The following is a 19,422-nucleotide window of genomic DNA, read 5'->3' on the forward strand; positions in this document are numbered from 1 at the left end:
AAAGTCAGATAAGATTATTGAACTGGAGCGGCAACTGGAAGGTTCACAACTGTGTAACCCCCCCGAAGGATTTTCTTTAGAATATGCTCAATGAGCTCCTTCTCTGCCCTAAATGCTTTAGTGACATTAAGAAATAAGGGAGAAGTTCTTTGAATTTGGGCTGTGTTCCAACAGATTTTTTACACAGTTTTGAACCTTCCAGTTGCTTTTCCATTTCAATAATCTTATCTGACTTTAATTCAGATATTACATTATTTTCAAATAACAATCTCTTTACATACATAAACTGTTACAAGGTTGGGACAGAGTTTGAAAAGCTGCATACAGTTCCTTCACTTTTTTTCTGAAGAATAGCATGTTCTGTAGCCTTCCATTGGTTCTTTCTGCTAGATGTTGCTATCTTTTTTTCTAAGGAAGACAGTTCCACTGACTGTAGAGCAAATGATATTAAATGCTAATTTTTGCTCACACAGTCCATGGTGATATAGATCCAAACATTCTCATTTTTTCTTTCCCTTAAAAAAGGAAATAACCCTGGCATTTATTCTCAGACAGGACTATGAGGCAATTACAGTTGGACAGAGAACTGGAAAAAAAAAAAAAATCCCCAGAATGTTCCTACTTCATTTCCAATCTTTTTTTGAAATGTTGTCACTATTTTTCTGAGCAATTCTATATATAACTGTAGTTTGCATGTCAAAACAGACCATAAATGCAAAGAACAATATCTTGCCTTTGGTTTCACCTATAGACAACTAGGTAAATTGATTCTTATGAGCTCTTCTAATAATAAGAAATGATGTCAGAAACTCCCCAGAACATTGTGCATTTCATTATGAACAATTTTTAAATTACTTTTTCAATAGATGTTCAACATTCGTATCTTCTTAAAGAGAGTTGTGCATAAGCAACAGAAATTTGAAAAAATATATTTTATCTGGGAAGATTTTTTCCACAGAAGGACATCGAAATTCCTCGTACTGAATTGTAAGGAGCATCATCAGGCTCTGTCTATCTGCTGAAACAAGCATTTATAATTCTCACAGCACAATGTTTTCAAGAACAGTGGGAAGGAAGTGAGAGGTGTAACAACTATAAACTAAGTATTCTCGGTAAACATGAACCCTGACATCAAGTTATGCTGTTATTGCCAAAGTGTTTCTAAGTTTCACTTGACTAATTACCAAGTAAGAGTGTTGTGCTGCAACTGACGCCTCTTCCTTCTGTTTCCCATAGGACCTTCAGGGAACCACTACAGAAATAGACCCACAGAATACCAAGATCCTCACTTTCATCACTTACATAGGCTGTGGGATATCTGCTATATTTTCAGCTGCAACTCTTCTGACATACATTGCATTTGAGTGAGTACTAGTGCTGTAAAAAAAAAAAAAAAAAAAAAAAAAAAAAAAAAACACAAATGAAGTACACCTATGTGATAAAATAAATTAGCTATATGTTTTTTTGTATTATTTCTTGCAAAGGAAGGAAAGCATTCAAAAAAAACAAATTCTGAACACAAATATGGAAGTAGATTTATTTATTTATTTATTTATTTCAAGAAGCTTAGGTTCGTATTCTCTCCTGCTTTAAATGTGCTGTGTTCCTCAGGCAAGGCAACAAGGTTCATGGGACCCAATATACTCTCTCATGAGTATGATATTCTCCAGGTCCAAAATAGATCTATATTATAAAACTCACAGCCAGGCTTTCTGTGAGGAAATAAAACAAAACAAAACAAAAACAACAACAACAACAACAAAAAACAGCCATGAAGCCAAGTTATTCAGCACTTTTAACAAAGCACTATAGGAAATGCAAGGGTTTTGAAATAATGCAGCTGTATGAACAGTCAAAAGAGAAAATGAAGTCACCTCAATGCAAAGCAACCATCCTGCCATTCTACTAAAGGATAGTTTTCTGAGGGAAAAAATAGGGGGCTTCTGAGATCTTCAAAAATAGTTCTAAACAAATCTCTAGTAATTGCGTTGCTATTGCATTACCTAAGGTATAGTGTTTTTGTCCAAGATGGCAGAAGTTGCCCCACAGTTCATACATTTCAATGTGTTTCAGTTACAAAAAGAGAGAAATAAACAAGCAAGCAAAAACAAACAAACAAAAAATCCCTGACAACAGCACCAATAACAGAAGAAACCAGAATATATTGGTCTGGATGATACATTCCAAAAAGCAGCAGATATTAATATATGAAGTAATTAGAGTTGATCCTCTGTCCAACTGTATTTTGAGAGTTTGCTGTTAAGTTTTTTCTGTCCTTATTTTAGGTACACAACACAATGCATTATGTTTAATTTGAAGATTTGCTAATGCAAATAAATGAGTTGATAAAATATTTTGACAATTAAGTAGCTCATTAAGGGCCCAAAAAATTGCTGGCTTTCCCTTGGGTAGTTGGAACCAATTAATCTTATGCTTCTGTATTTCTCTCACTAGGAAGCTAAGAAGAGATTATCCTTCCAAAATCCTAATGAATTTGAGCACAGCTCTGCTCTTTCTGAACTTGACTTTCTTGCTTGATGGTTGGATTGCATCGTTTGACATAGATGGCCTCTGCATAGCCATTGCTGTACTTTTACACTATTTTCTTTTGGCCACCTTTACATGGATGGGACTAGAAGCCGTTCATATGTACATCGCTCTAGTGAAAGTGTTCAACACCTACATACGCAGATACATACTCAAGTTCTGCATCATTGGCTGGGGTGAGTTCCGTAGATGCAGTTTTTACAGTGTGCTTTTTGAAATGATATTTTTTAGCAGACCAATGTCACAGATACAAAACAGAATCAAAATCAGTCTAAAGTTTCCTTCCCTCACCCTGAGGTGCTGGCACACATCCAGCTGAGGACTCTGTCATGGAGACCAGAGTTCCTGTGGATGGTTCAGTGAAAACACACTGGAACTGGCAATCTCTGCCTCAGGAGAAGCAGAGAGACCAGATACACTAGTGTTTCCAAAGAAGCCAGCGTGTTCCTGCCGTATCAGAGATAGAAAACTGTGGCACAAAATAAATTCAGATCTTCACACTGGCTTTCAAGAAGATCTCAGTTGAGCCTGCAGTTTCTTGCCAAAAATATATGGCGGAATCAGAAGTGATCAAACTTTCCTGAACTTCAGCAGTTTTTAAACAACAGAGAAATTCTTCCTGCCCTAAGAAGTATACACTGAAGGACCGAATTGGAAAATGTAATACCGAAAAATAATTGTAAGGCTCAAGCAGAAAGGCTTTTATTCTTCATTTTTTTATATCAGGAATCTGTGCTTTCTGTCTGAAAGCACATATTGTGTTTGAAATAATACAGTACAATACAAAACCATTAACCTCATGACTAGAGCACTGACCTCAGTCCAGCTGGTAATTGATGTCTTTCCATCGGCAACTAGCATCCTTTTTGGCAACATTAGCAGAGGACATGGACTGAGTGGTAGGAAAAGCAAATTAACCTCTTCCCCCTTTGAATCTGTTTTGTCATTGCAGGAATAAGGCATGTAAATAAGGCATGTCAGGAAATGTGCATTTGCTCCATGTGAGCTGTATCTCCCTCTACACATAGTTCTCTTCCACATGGTTTTCTTATTATTTTCCCAAAATATTCTTTTTACTATATTAATAAAACAGAAATAGTCTTCTTTTTACTTTTTTTTTTTTTTTTTTTTTTTTTTTTTCTGATTGATGTTGAAGTTAAGGGCATCTGATGTTTTAGAAAACATGAAGATGTTTTCAGCTGAGAGAAGCAGAGCAGAAATTACAGGCTTGAGCTCATGTTCCCTGGTTCCTCATCCTTCTTAAACGACATCTCTGGAAAGAAATCCCTCCAAAAATATCCCAATCCCAACTCTTCTTTGATCTTATTTTTTCAGTAATTTGTTAGTCTCCTTTCTTCATTATGAGAGCCTGTGTGCAAGTTCTTTGAGAGAAATACCTTGTCACATCCTAATATAGCATTTTCTAACTTAAAGAAAGGACATTTAGTAGTTTTATGTAGTTTTCTGACATAAAGCTACCTCGCGATACTCTTTACTAAAGCACTACTGTTGGAAACATTGATAATTCAGCTTTGCATGGTAATCTTGAAAGTTCAAGAAATTTGAGAGCAAACTACAATGTTCTTGTATTACAGGTTTGCCAGCTCTAGTGATAGCAATTGTTTTAGCGAGCACAAATAAAAATGCAAGTCACGTTTATGGCAAAGAATTGTATGGCAGAGATGCTACTGGGCAAGGAGACGACTTGTAAGTATTTACAATCTCTTACAATTTAGCATTCAGCATGGAGAAAAGAAAAAGCATTATCCAGATAGCTTTGGAAAACTCACATGTGAATAAAACAAGCAAAATGGACAAAATTGTCTCCTAAATTTTTTTAGTCCGAAGTGCAAAGAATTTCAAATAATTCACTTGAAATTTGAAATCTTTCATTTGAAATTATAGCTCTGCGGAAGAGAAACCAGGTGTAGACAGATTTTCCTTGTAGTTGAATAAATGATGTTATGTGCTATCTAAAAATGATTGTACTTTTTTTTACAGCTGTTGGATCAAGAATAAGGTTGTCTTTTATGTGACTGGTGCCGGATACTTTGGAATCATGTTCCTCTTGAATGTTGCCATGTTTGTAGTAGTGATGGTGCAGATCTGTGGGAGGAATGGGAAAAGAACTAATCGAACTCTAAAGGAAGAGATCCTGAGGAATCTCCGTAGTGTGGTCAGCCTGACCTTCCTCTTGGGCATGACATGGGGCTTTGCCTTTTTCGCCTGGGGTCCCTTGACTCTGCCCTTCTTATACCTCTTTTCCATTTTCAATTCACTTCAAGGTAAGCAGAATTTCTTTTTCTTATGAACAAACAATACTTGAGCCATTGTTGTTCTGGGAGATCTTACATCCAGTGATCCATCTAGGGAACTCAGACCCAAGTTCTCTGGATCTTACCCTGGTACTGAAACATCATTAGTTTACTGTTTTGTAGAACACTTGTACCTACAACATATGGGTTGAAGGTCTTTGTTAGATCAATTAACATTTCAAGGCCTTTTAAATAAAATGCACAGTATTATAAATAGTGCTATTCCTAGCTAACAGTCTGCAGTGATTTCTGCTGATAGATTCTGTATGACCTTCAACATTTCCTTTCACTGATTACAACAAATATAGGAAGTCTCTTTCCTATATTTTTTCCTGTAGGGAATTTGTAAGGCTCATAACTATTTTATTCAGCCATGAGAAGCTCATAAGGAAAAATCTAGTCCTGTGTCAATGTGGAGAGATAGCACAGAGATAAATTATATTATTTGGTTCCTCAAGGAAAATCCAGTGACTGTTGTAGGCGGGTTTTTTTGTTTACTTTTGCTGAAGTTTTGAGTATTTTACTTTTCCAGTGTGGTTAATTCTTCTGAAAAATGCTATAAATTGCAATCAATTATAGTTTACAGAATCATATTGTTGACATTTAGAAGAATTTCAGTTCAGAGCTGATTTACTCTGTACCAAATGATTTAAAAATCTCCACCTCTGCTTACCCTTCTCATTAATACAGAAGAACAAAAGCATATGGAGAACCCACAAAGGTCACTGGAGGGGTATGTGTTGAACCACACACATATTAAAATGAAAAATATTAGTTTACTCAGGGAAAAAGAAAAAAGGCAAAACAAAAAGTAAACCCAAGGATGTCATTGGAGGAGCATGTGTTATGCCACACAAACACTGAGATAAAAAAATACATAATTTCCCAAGGTCAGCAAAATAGCTTCCCTTAATGGAGTACTTAATGTAACACTATGTGGTTTTTATCTGTTAGGGTTGAGACATATTTACTGCACTAAAAAGATTTATTGAGCTTTCGTGGAAAGAGAATGATATTGTCAGTTTTGTTTTGGTTCAGTTTCAACCTGAAAGGCTAGGCAAAATGGCAAAAATTGTTTGAATGTGGTGTTCTCACTAAAGACCTTTTTTCCAGTGGACAAAGTCTAATACTCCCCCAGGCACATAATGAGGTATTTGCTGTAATGTGTCTGTGTCAGAAATTCAGAAAGGCCTAGAGAGATTAAAAGCATGGGAAGAACATGAAAAAAAGATTAAAACTCTGAAGAGCATGCCAAGGATCAAATTCAACAAGTATTCTTTAACCAGATTTTCCAGTGCAATCAATTAAGCATGTGCATGCAGAGTGCACACAAGGTTGACCACCACTGCTTAAGTCTCTGTGGGGTAATAGCACTGTCAAATGGAAAAACAGTAGGTCAGAAGATGAAACCAAAAACCCTGAGAAGTAAACACAAGAAGATGAGAGATGTGCTTTTCATGGATTGCTGTAGCAAAGATGGCATAGTATACATTCATACAGGTCATAACAAGCATAGGAAGATAATAATCCTGTATCTGGAAATGCTTATTGCTGTGTCTTTAGCTTTAGGCAAAGCTGAAGAAACCAGGAAAAGAACATCTCAAATCACCAGTAACTGGTGCAGCACGCATCTACCTAGAAGTAAGAGGATAAAATAGCGCAAAAGGAAAATTAAGCATTTGCATCAGGAAGCATTTTCTAGCATCCGAAAATAATTCAGTGTGGAGGTCTTTCATCATTATTAGTATGAGCTTAATTACTGGGCCTTCCATAAATATGTCTATTCTCTCTCTCATGTTTATGAAAGCTGTGCTAGTGTTTTAAGCTGTACCAGAAGCCTCCATCGACCTAGTTTTCTGTGCACTGGCAGTGAAAACAGTACAGTGCTGCAACTACTGTGTTACTGTACTTTGCTATTACATCTACATAGGAAATGATTTTTCTCTCTTTGACACTTAGAGTAAAAAATCTGGGAACATCTCTTTTTTGGCTGCTCGTTTTATATATGCCTGGGCAAGCCAAATACTTTCAAGTTAGGGCCAAGCTAGAGCCAAGCCTAGGGTCTGATTTGTCTCTGGGAAACAAAACCAAAGCTGTGTTACTAAAGCACATTGTAAACTTAATGAATAATGAAATACAGAGAAAAACATTTCAGAGACCAAGCCCAGACAGGGCAAAGGCAAAGTACATAATGTAGTGCATTTGTTTTGTAATGCTCTAGACATTGGCATTTTCTTTTTTAACCATTCAAAATGTTCCAAATATTCACCACAATTTAATTAAATATCAGTTTAATAAGTTGGTAGTAATGCAGAAGTCCTAAGAGGTACTTGACCACTGAGGATAAGGAAAAGGCGGAGGTTCTGAATGCCTTCTTTACGTCTGTCTTTAAAAGTCAGACCAGTTATCCTCAGGATACCCCTCTCTCTGACCTGGTAATCTCGGCCGGGGAGCACACTAACCCCCCTGTGATTCTGAAAGAAACAGTCAGAGACCTACTGCTCCAGCTGGACTGTCACAAGTCGATGGGGCCAGATGAGATCCACCCGAGAGTGCTGAGGGAACTGGCGGAGGTGATAGCCGAGCCGCTTTCCATCATCTGTCAGCGCTCCTTGTTGACTGGTGAGGTCCCAGAAGACTGGAGGCTTGCCAATGTGACTCCCATTTATAAGAAAGGTCGTAAGGAGGATCCGGGGAACTACAGGCCTGTCAGCCTGACCTCGGTGCCAGGGAAGGTTATGGAGCAGATCGTCTTGAGGGAGATCATGCGGCATGTGCAGGGTGACCGGGGGATCAGGCCTAGCCAGCATGGGTTCATGAAGGGCAGGTCCTGTTTGACCAACCTGATCTCCTTCTATGATCTAGTGACCCATCTGGTGGATGAAGGAAAGGCTGTTGATGTGGTCTACCTAGACTTCAGCAAAGCCTTTGACACTGTCTCCCACAGCATTCTCCTGCAGAAGCTGGCAGCCAGAGGCTTGGATGGGTACACTCTTGGCTGGGTAAGGAGCTGGCTGGAGGGCCGGGCACAGAGAGTGGTGGTGAATGGAGTTAAATCCAGCTGGCGACCGGTCGTGAGTGGTGTTCCGCAGGGGTCGGTGCTGGGGCCTGTCCTCTTCAATATCTTTATTGATGACCTCGATGAGGGCATCGAGTGCACCCTCAGTAAATTCGCAGATGACACCAAATTGGCTGGAAGTGTGGATCTGCCTGGGGGTAGCGAGGCCCTACAGAGGGATCTGGACAGGCTGGAGAGCTGGGCTGGAGCCAATGGGATGAGTTTCAACAAGGCCAAATGCCGGGTCCTGCACTTCGGCCACAACAACCCCAGGCGACGCTACAGGCTTGGGGCGGTGTGGCTGGAGGACTGCGTAGAGGAAATGGACCTGGGGGTATTGATTGATGCTCGGCTGAACATGAGCCGACAGTGTGCCCAGGTGGCCAAGAAGGCCAATGGCATCCTGGCTTGCATCAGAAACAGTGTTGCAAGCAGGAGCAGAGAGGTGATTGTTCCCCTATATTCAGCACTCGTGAGGCCGCACCTGGAGTACTGTGTCCAGTTTTGGGCCCCTCACTGCAAGAAAGATATTGAGGCCCTGGAACGTGTTCAAAGAAGGGCAACAAAGCTGGTGAGGGGTCTGGAACACAGGCCATATGAGGAGAGGCTGAAGGAGCTGGGAATGTTCAGCCTGGAGAAGAGGAGGCTCAGGGGAGACCTTATTGCTCTCTATAACTTCCTGAAGGGAGGTTGTAGTGAGCTGGGGGTCGGCCTCTTCTCTCGTGTCATTAGTGATAGGACCAGGGGGAATGGTTTCAAGCTACGGCAGAGGAGATTCAGGCTGGACATGAGGAAGTATTACTTTTCAGAAAGGGTGGTCAGGCACTGGAATGGACTGCCCAGGGAGGTGGTGGAATCACCGACCCTGGGGGTGTTCAAGGAAAGGCTGGATGTTGTGTTGAGGGACATGGTTTAGTAGGAGCTATTGGGAATAGGTGAACGGTTGGACTGGGTGATCTTTTAGGTCTTTTCCAACCTTAGTGATTCTATGATTCTATGATTCTATGATTTAGGGTACAAACAGCTGCACCTCTCTGAGCAAGTAAAGGCTGCTAGAGATTGTGTTGGAATTACTCTGTGCTTAAACAAAGCGCACACAGAAATATCTTACTAACTGCAAACACAATAAACAGATTTGAAAAAGCTTGCATGTTTTATGCATTAAGGTACCTTCCTTACATTGTTCTTCTCATTTTTCTTTTGACATTTTTCATTAATGCAAAATGTTAGCAAAGTTAACTGTCTTGGTTCTCTAACCTAGGTGGTCTCAGCCTGGCCTGAATGCCATACGCAAATACACTCAAAATTCAATGACCAACATTCAATGACCAACCAAAATTACCTCAGCATTTTGGAGGAAATAGGATAATTTTACGTACCAGATCTGCTTTTCCAACCTATATCCTGCCATTGCATTCTTACTAGCTGAAACTTAGTGGGCCATTAACATATGTTGGAGAGGGTCCAGAGGAGGGCCACAAAGATGATCAGGGGACTGGAGCACTTCTCCTGCAAGACAGACTGAGAGAGCTGGACTTGTTCAGCCTGGAGAAAAGGGTGCAGGGTATCCTCACTGCAGCCTTTAAATACCTAAAGAGAGGCTATAAACAGGAGGGGAATCAACTCTTTGAAAGGGTAGATAACTGCAGGACAAGGGGAAATACTTTTAATTGGAGGGAGGGAAGATTTAGTTTGGATGTTAGGGGGAAGTTCTTTACTATGAGAATGATGAGGTGCTGGAACAGGCTGCCCAAAGAGGCTGTGGATGTCCCATCCCTAGAGGTGTTCAAGGCCAGATTGGATAGGACCCTGGGCTGCCTGGTGTAGTATTAAACGGGGAGGTTGGTCGCCCTGCCTGTGGCAGGGAGTGTTGGAGCTTCATGATCCTTGAGGTCCCTTCCAACCCGAGCCATTCTGTGATTCTGTGAACGTCTTAAAGGAGCAGTCTTTGAGGATGGCACTTAATTATGTTGCCTAATTGATTTATTTTTTGCATTTACTTGCCTTTAAGATATAATCATGTGGGATTTGGTAGTAACATTTGTCATCAGATATTCAGCCTTATGTTGGCTGGCTCCCAGGGAATAAGAGTAGAATGAGAACAGACCAGGACAGGGTAGGATGGAAGATTCCACAGCTGGTGCCTGAGGGTGCCAAGAGCACAAGAGATGTCCAAGTGCTATATTTAGCTCCAAAATATCTCTGTAGGATGATTAACTTGTACCTTATGACCTACTGGATACCTATTTACCCTATGGTAGATGCCAGTCTTCTATCTTGAATGTAAATAGCTTTATTTCTTAAAAAAGTGAAAACTACAAAAATATTCTTAAATTCTTTTATTGCAGTTGCATGCACAAAACAGGTAATTTTGTTCAAAAGTATCTGCACACCTAATTAGTACTTGCAAACATATTCTTACCATTCTCATAATCATTTCAAGTACATTCATGTGATACATGTAAATCCGAGAGCATGCTTAAGTGCCAACTTCAGGATTTCGGGTTATGAATGTACACAGCCCACAGTACTGTGGTTATAGAATGGGAGGAGGTGAAATATCTTCTCACTAACAAAACAAAGTCTGTATTTACTTTGCAGTCTGGTTCTTGCAGTCCCATTGAGTGCAAAGTTTACATCTACTTCAAAGACAAAACATTTAATGGTTTACATCTAAGCCAAAACATAATTAAAAGACCCACAGTGAGCTGAGTATGAATCAGCTGAATATGAATGTCAATTAAAGGGCTCTCATCTCTCTCTTCTGATACACCAGACACTTGTATAGCAGCAAGAGGATGGGAAAGCTTTAATTAATTCCCAAACATATTAAATGAGGCATGTGGATAGATGACAAGATTTGTTTTTGCTTGTACTTCATAGTCTTTTGTTATCAGATTTTAGACAATTTACTTATCCATTTAGAATACATGTTTTATTTGCTTTTGTTGAAGGTTTATTTATATTTGTATTCCACTGTGCAATGAAAGAAAACGTGCAAAAACAATGGAGGAGACATCTATGTTGCGGCAGATTCCGACTGGCAGACAATTCAGGTAAAAACAAGTCATGATTCCTTGTTTTATGCAGTAGTCTGGAAAAGTCCAAGCAACCAGCTTGCTATGTTGTTTTTAATATAATACTGTATAAACCAGAGATGTTGAAAAATACATTAATCATAGGATATCACTCCACTTCAAAAACAACAATTGCCAAAGGATTTTTCAAATGTCACTTCATAGAAAATCTCAAAACTTTTCTTTCAGTTTTCCACCGAAAGCAACTGGTGAATTTTGTAGTGTTACACAAATGGTTTCGGAAGGCCTTCTGGAGCCTTAAAAAAAATGAATAAAGGTCCGGGCAATCAAATTCTGTCATTCAGAAACTAATATTAATCCTTTTTCCCTGCTAACTAAATTATGATGACTAAATTGTTGACTATTGGATTGATGGAAGATTGATTCTAAAAAGTTATTTGAAACTGTTCTGACCTTCACCATGTTAATGAGAGAGAGCAGCAGAGACTCAGAAGTAGGAAATTTCTGTTGCAGAAATCAGGTTAGGTTCCAGAAGTGATGTTCATCTTTGTCTGTATGGAAGGAGAGCCGTCCTTTGCAGCAGTTTGTTTGGGCACCACAGAGTGTCTCCTGAACCTTTGGCCATCTTGGATGATGTTAGACTCTTGTGTCCTCCTTTGCTATATATGATTTCATAGTTTTGGACTGCACAATTCTTGCTCAGTGACTGGGATCCAATTCCACAGATAATATAAAGTGGCATGAGCTCCTTGCCTGTTGAGGTAAACCAGCCCATCCTGAGTTACTGCAGTGCTCCAATTTCTTCAGTGTCCTTCCTGTCTTGATATCCATATGATGTTTCAAAGTCATAAGCAAATGCCTTGCCATCAAGAGTTTAGCTTTGCCATGTTCAGTTTTGTTTAGGAGATGCATTCTCAGTGTAAACTTGTAAACTATGAAACTTTTATGCTTTCATTACAGTAAAAAGGTCTGAGTCATGATTTCAAAGAGTTAATACAAACTAGGAAAAATGAATTCATTCTGAACAGGCATCCAAATTATTTCTTATGTTCAGTTTCCATGTGGTTCGTGTTGTAACTTCTGAACTGGAAAACACAGATAGACCAAATTATTTCCAGATTTTTATGCTGCTGTTGGGCAGCCTGTGGAGATGATAGAAATAAGAACCTGAAGGATTCGAGTATGTCTGTGATGTAATTAATGCACTGTCATTGCAGCCAGGCCATCACGTCTGGTTGGTTTTATTCTCTGTGAATCTGACAGGGTTTGCAGACAGAGCAGTGAGCCAAATGTAATCCTGCATTCTTATCTGATTGAAGTGAACTTTAGGGCATGTTATGATTAAGCAAAGAAACAAACACTGCAAGAGTGCCATTGCTAAATCAGAGAAGTAGTAACTTATACACTGTAGCAATGTTTTAGGGTAAAAGCTTTCTCTGGATTTAAGTCAGAGCTAAAGCAAACAATGTTAATTATATGCCTTCTGTGATTTTCACTGTAGTATATATAGTGAATTAGAATGATAACCAAGATCACTGTGTGAAACTACTCATATCTACCTGCAAGTATATGATGCAGAAATAGTAGTTCATTTATTCTGAGGGATACTGGTATTGGGAAACATATGACAAGATTTTCACTGTCATTTTTCACCAATAATTTTATTAGTATTAGTTAATTCATTTAATTTCTGAAGTTGCTCCAACACAAGAACCTATAGTGTTAATGGTTGTGCCAAAATTTGGTATACTGTGTGACCATTATTATTCATTGTAATTAATGGTGCAACAATATGCAAAACTCTGTAACAACAAGAACAAATTGCTTGTGTATTATCTACTTCAGCAGATCAGTCCCTCAAACAGAAGACCACTGTAAATGCTTCTAATGCATCTAATGCTTGAAATGTATGTAATTGAATACATTAGGCATTTAGTACGATTACTGATAGTAGTTATCCATGATAAACTTTTCAATCATTTTCAGATTGGAGCAAAACAGCAACAAATATCATAAAGAAGAGTTCTGATAATCTTGGGAAATCCCTATCATCTAGTTCCATTGGCTCCAATTCAACGTACTTAACATCCAAATCCAAATCTACAACAAATACATACTGCAAACGAAGTAGCCATACAGGTGAGTTCTTGTACTGTACACAGTAGATCTGTGGATACTTACTTTTGTGTTAAAGGTACACTAGATTACACAAAGATTAATGTGAGAAAAAATCACTAATTTTTATTATTGCAGTGTTTTTAATATACGTGTTACTGTTTAATAAGAATCTTAACTAAATAAGTAATACAACTCACATATAGTTCTGATCTGAGTATGTTTCAGTTTTTTTCTATAGTACTTTCCCCTTTCTGGATAAAAGAAGAGAAGTTCTGTTATCCTTTTGTAAACACATAGTAACCAAAGCACAGAGGGATGACGCTTGTTATCCAAGGTATCATGCAAGCTAGCAGCACAGTTGGAAATAGGAATCAAGTATTCCAAATCCAAGTCCTCAGTTGATTCACTCAGCAAAACTGCTTCCATTTGACTGTAACACATTCATGGGTAAAGAAACAAGTGGAAGCTGCTTGGAAATTAATAACGCTTTCCCAGAGTACACACAGTTTTTCCGTCCTAGAAATAGCATGCAGTATTTACTGCTTATCTATTCAGACGTCAGCAGTGTATGTAATAAAAGGCATCAGTATTCCACTCATGCTGTAAAAATGTGCTTATTTTAAGGACACTCTAAAGGAACACAAAAAGAGAGGAGCTAGAATGATTTGCAAGTTTGTTTGCTTGTATTAAACTATTTCAAAAAATCACCTAAATATCTTATGAAATACTATTTATGTTTTTTTTGTTACTGAGTTTTTGTTAACTCATGTTGTCTTATCTCATAGTTACATAGAATTAGCACAGAATCCTCTCCTAAAATGTAGCAGAAATAAAATCTACATACATATTTAACCCAAGGGGATTTATTTTCTTGTTTTAAAATGTATGTTACTAGCACTTTTCTAGAAATGAATTATATGAATTTACTGGAAGTTCCCAATATCTCATTTCTGATGTTCCAGTCTTCCTTCTATTTACATAGCATACTCTCCAGAAAGTATCCTATTTTTATTGATGATCATTTCCTGGTTCCGTTAGCCACACAACAATTTTTGTCTAGAAATCTGTACTATTAACTTAATAGCAATAGATTGCATTCCCTACCTCAGCTGTTCCTGTGGACTTGTCTGACATGACCGAGGAGGTGAGCACCGTGCCCTTGCTGCTGCAAAATATCTTTGGGTCTGCCAACAGAGAGTTCCCATTGGTACTGATGTAGAATCAATAAATAGGCCCTCATCATTGCAGATAGTTGTTTTCTCTTGGGCTCAGGGCTTTTAATTGGTCTGACTACCAAAGTGATTTACTCCTGGAGTTTTTGCAGTGCAGTTTTGAAGCCAGACATTAAAGCAGTTCCAGACAAGAATTAAGTTTGAAGAAACTTAGGAGCACAATCATGCACTTTCTTCAAAAGTAGTGAGCTTAATCCCATGCATAAATTATATCCTGAAGGAGATTACAGTTAGTACTGTAATCGTAGCACGCTCTGTAGCTTGTGATTGTTTAGTAGATGTTAAGGGAATACCACAGTTTTCTCAATATTTTTTAATTTCCTTACATTTTACTTTGAACACCGAAAATACACATTTTATTGTATTTTATTTTATATATTTCAATATTTTTTTCTGAAGTTAAGTTTTTAAATACCAATGTATCTTCTCACAATTCTAAAATAATAGAAAATAAGGCACATAGTTCTCATTTTCAGTACTGCTAAAATTATTTGTTTGATGTCTTAGCTACATTGCAGTTAAATAAGCTACATGCCTTGGTAGCTCTTGCTAATACGGTTGTAATGTGCATCCTGGAACTGACACAGGCATTCATGTGTTTGTGGTATAGATAATGTCTTCTAAGGCCCTTTCCTCACCAGTGGTGGAGTGTTACAGGTAAAGTGAGAACTGCTTTTGTCAGATGCATGGTTTGGACAGGGTGGAGGGCTGCCATTTGCATGATGTCCTAATTTGCACTAAGGACTTTGCTTGTCAGAATCACTGCTTGTTTCTCACTGTTACATCTTGCGTCACTGATGCTGAATCAAAAGATAAGCGTGCTTCAGACTATGAGTTTCTGCACTCTGCATCGTGCATGAAGCATTTGGAAGATGCTCTTGTAGAAAACAGACCATGTCCTGATATTAATGTTTGTGTACTGTACTCTGGGGAAAGGAGATCAAGCACTGAAGAACCATACACAAAGCATGTATTAAAAAGCAAAAACAACCTGAGACGTACTTAGAAAAAAATCTGAAGATTTAAAAAAGGAATTATATTAAAAATAGGAATTATACAGTATATCTCGTCAGAGGTCATTACGGATTTTAGAATGACTAGAAGCCACTGTTCTTTCATATCCAGCCACCCAAAATGAATTGGAATGACTAACTATGGAACTCTGAAAGTTGTACTGCAAATCACCAGTTGAGTCCAGAAAGCACATTTTGTAACACTTGTGGCAGAAAAAGGAAATCACTTTTGCACCATGTGACATTGCTGTTTATGAGCCTAATGCAAACTTGTTGCAGATAGTATGTAAATATTGTATACAATGTTTCCACAGATTAGAAGTTAAAATTAGTTCTGCATAGAATTTGGTGGTACAACTCAAGTTTGCTTCTTTGTTTACTTCTTTTTAACTCTGTTTTGAAGTTCATTCTGGAAGGAAGGAAGGAAGGAAGGAAGGAAGGAAGGAAGGAAGGAAGGAAAGGGGATAGAGGAGGACAGAGGAGAAAGGGAGGGGAAGAGAGGGGAAGGGAGGGGAAGGGGCATGAAGGGAAGAGGTATGAAGGGGCATAAAGGGGCATGAAGGGGCGAGACGTGAAGCGAAGGGAAAGGAACGGAATGGAACGGAACAGAAAGGAAGGGAACGGATGGGAATGTTAAAAAAATAAGGGTTCCACTGTTTTCAAAGAATTTACATAATTCCCATGCAAGTGGATTTCATAAGGAAATAGCTGTTTAACAATGTAATGGTGTCCTGTGAGGGGGTGGTATGTGGAGGGTGGAACTTCCAAGAGTTTTAAAAACTTTCTCTAACAACAAAGATTTAAATTTTTAATCTTTGTAATGTTACTCAATATATAGAAAAATTCCAAAATATAGTACCATTGGCTTGTAAATACATACACTTGAGAGGCACACAGTACCCAGCAATTCACTATTGGACATGGAGTTACTTGCTGCAGTTCATGGACATTCTTGCGTGCTTTGAAAAAATCATTCTGATATGCCTGAACGCGCCTGTTTCTTTTTGTAATGAGCGAGGCTGTTTTGATTTCTTGCTCTGCCATCCATTTCTCTTTCATGCAATTCATTATACTGAAAAATTCCTTATAGTTTGATATCATGACTTCTGTATGGAGTATCTTATTTCCTGTTTGTTTTTCAATAATAATTTGTTTATATAGAAGACAAGTATGGTGTGAAATCTAATTTTAAATTGTGTGCTGTGTTTTTAAATGATCTTTTACTGAGGAATTTTTGAGGGTGATTTCATCTAGGTCTTCTAATCAGCCATCAAAAATTCCACTTGTAGAACACACTGCTGCACAGAATCCTTCATTTTGCTATTGGTTTATGATGGCCCAGGCCTTGCCTGTGTTGAGAGTTACCTCCAGCCATACTCACTACAGTGGAAGAGATAAGAAAGCTCATTAAGACAGTGTTCTTGAGAAAATAAGTTACAATCTCAGTTCCTCATTGCTTATTACTTGAGCTCTACCTACTGCCCATCCTCTGAATAGCAATTCTGTTAGCCTCTGAAGATTTCCCCTACCCTGCTGGAAACTGCCTTACTGGAAAATATTTTATTCCTTATTTTTCTTAAACTCCTCCATTGGCACGTTGCACATAAACTTTGAAAGGATGTGGATTTTCTGCATCTTTTGATCCCTACAGTTGTTCAATCTCTACTGTCCTTTTTTTATGGAAAATACAACTTTATTCTATGTAAATGCAAAGTATAGTCTAGTTTTGGTTCTGGTTATCTGATTTAAGAGTAAGTCATATATTACATTCTGCAATTATTCCTATGCATAGATTATAACTTCCACAAGTGAAGTAATTAAAACCACTTAAGGTCATTTTTCAGTACTTTATTAAATGGAGATGCCATATTTTATGGACATCCCTCTCTTTCTAGTACTTTGTAAGATTAACAACTAAATTAACATATGAATGGGCAATGACAGAACTTTAGGCAAAGGGATAGTGAGATAATTTTGAGAGAGACCTGAGAAGCCTGATCACCAAAACAGACATTGGAAAAGAAATTAGAAGAAGTAATGCCAAGCCAAAAATGTTACTTGCTGGCTTCAAGGGCAGTAATTTCTTTCAGCAGTAGTGGCAATTGAAGGCATATCCATGTGGGAGTGACACACCTCTTAAAATATGAGTTTGCTTAAGAAGCCCTAACTTCTTGTTTCTTTTTCCTCTTCCTAGAGAATATTTTTGTTGACAAGCCATCTTCAAAATTTGCTCAAGAGGACGGAGAGCAGACATCAATCATCCCTGTCCACCAGGTTATTGACAAGGTCAAGGGATACTGCAATCCTCACTCTGATAACTTTTATAAAAATATCATCATGTCTGACACATTCAGTCACAGCACAAAGTTTTAAATGAACTTCTGAATTCTTCAAACTAAATGAAGCCAAAAAATCTGCCCAGAATGAAGAATACTGAATATCATACAATGTGATCTGCCCAGTTAATTTTTCCAGTTTATAATGTTACCTTATAAACAGATTCCACTTGTGGACCGATTTCTCTACCTTATTCCTATTGTAGGAAAGGACAATTTTCTGCCATGATATTGAGCTGTTTTACAGAGTGTGCCCACCAACATGGCACCAGGACAGCTAATCATAATCCTGTGTAAATATTTTTTTTTTAAGACAGAAGAAGAGCCATAAGCATAACTCCAAATGATACAGTCTGAACAGAAACATATCCTCACTCCTGGAGAAAATAGCAGACGTCATACAGACAAGCTCTTACCTAATAGTATACTTATGGTCTATTTCTTTTGAAAAACATGAATTTTCCTACAGCACTTGTTAGATTCTCCTTATTTTCTCCTTACTGACTGTCCAGTGCTTCCTGTTTTTTTTTTTTTTGTTTTGTTTTTGTTTTTGTTTGTTTGTTTTGTTTTGTTTTGTTTTGTAAGTGAATAAAACACTAAGACCAGTCTTATAGGGATTTTTAAAAAACATTTTTTTACTGAATAGACCTAGTTCTGTAAATTCAGGCTATTCTGAAAACAAATACATATAAACACTCTTACTACATAGATCTGCTGGGTGAGGAAGACCTGTAGGCTGTTAGTAAACCTTCTGCAAATTTTAAGCCTATGAGATATGTATGGCAGCATACATCTGCATTGGTGCAGAACAAGGTAAATCCAAAGTTTACACAAAATCATTTTTCAATGTTTATTGATCAGCATGTTGGAAAAGCAGTATCTCCCATTGCAACTTTTATTATGCAATGTTTGTACCAGTGTGTGCAGTCTTATTTTTTGCTAAACAAAACAGAAAAAGCTATACATAAATGTATAAATACATATTTAGATTTCTTTCCACACATACTTTTATAATATGCACCCAGTCAATATTACAGAGGAAACAGTGTGTACTACAGACAATCTAAGAAAGGCAAACAGTGGTAAACTTGAATACGCTTAATACTCTGTGATCCCATAGGTTCATTTGCCAGTCTCTCTACTTCAGATATGCTGTATGTATAGGCATCTCCATCAGATGGCTTTTCAACATTAGCATAACCTGAGTTACATTTACCAGTAATAAATAAATGACATCATTCTGGGCACATGACACAGTCAGTATCAGTATCCCTCTCCTGCCCCTGCATTGGCTGACTGGCTTGAAGTTGTTGGAGGCACAAATTTTAAAGTGTTGAGGCAACAAGAAGGAATTTTGGCATTGCTGTACTGTGTACGTCATTACACTGATCTCACTATATGTGCAGACAACAGACAAGAGCATAAAATGCTTACTCGTTTTAAGGTATATAGATTTGTGACATGTTAGCTTGTGAACACGTCTGCCAAAAGTACATGAAGCATGTCTCACTCCTTGCCAGGTGTTGTAAAAGTTGTTATTGCACATGTCACAGAAAGAATGGGCCAGAACTTCAAAGGTGTTCTCAATTACTGATTTCAGAGGAGAATGTCTCCTAGTGGAAACTAAATTTCTTTCTTTCTTTCTTTCTTTCTTTCTTTCTTTCTTTCTTTCTTTCTTTCTTTCTTTCTTTCTTTCTTTCTTTCTTTCTTTCTTTCTTTCTTTCTTTCTTTCTTTCTTTCTTTCTTTCTTTCTTTCTTTCTTTCT

At 38.0% G+C, this 19,422-nt stretch overlaps 1 protein-coding gene across 2 annotated transcripts in view; it reads left to right on the forward strand.

The window, feature by feature from the left end:
- The window catches only part of ADGRG6 (adhesion G protein-coupled receptor G6), a 111,249-nt gene extending 93,079 nt beyond the window's left edge, over positions 1-18,170 (forward strand). For both annotated transcript variants that reach the window (XM_042884419.1, XM_042884411.1), the window contains 7 exons: positions 1,237-1,364; positions 2,455-2,723; positions 4,143-4,254; positions 4,549-4,832; positions 10,875-10,976; positions 12,945-13,097; positions 17,516-18,170. In XM_042884419.1, coding sequence (XP_042740353.1) covers positions 1,237-1,364; positions 2,455-2,723; positions 4,143-4,254; positions 4,549-4,832; positions 10,875-10,976; positions 12,945-13,097; positions 17,516-17,694 — 1,227 coding nt within the window. In that variant the 3' untranslated portion in view covers positions 17,695-18,170. The remainder of the gene's footprint in view (positions 1-1,236; positions 1,365-2,454; positions 2,724-4,142; positions 4,255-4,548; positions 4,833-10,874; positions 10,977-12,944; positions 13,098-17,515) is intronic.
- The last annotated feature ends 1,252 nt before the right edge of the window (positions 18,171-19,422 follow it).

This window comes from Lagopus leucura, unplaced genomic scaffold (genome assembly GCF_019238085.1).
Source record: "Lagopus leucura isolate 7727_CA_CO unplaced genomic scaffold, USGS_WTPT01 Super-Scaffold_73, whole genome shotgun sequence".
Classification (NCBI taxonomy): Eukaryota; Metazoa; Chordata; class Aves; order Galliformes; family Phasianidae; genus Lagopus; species Lagopus leucura.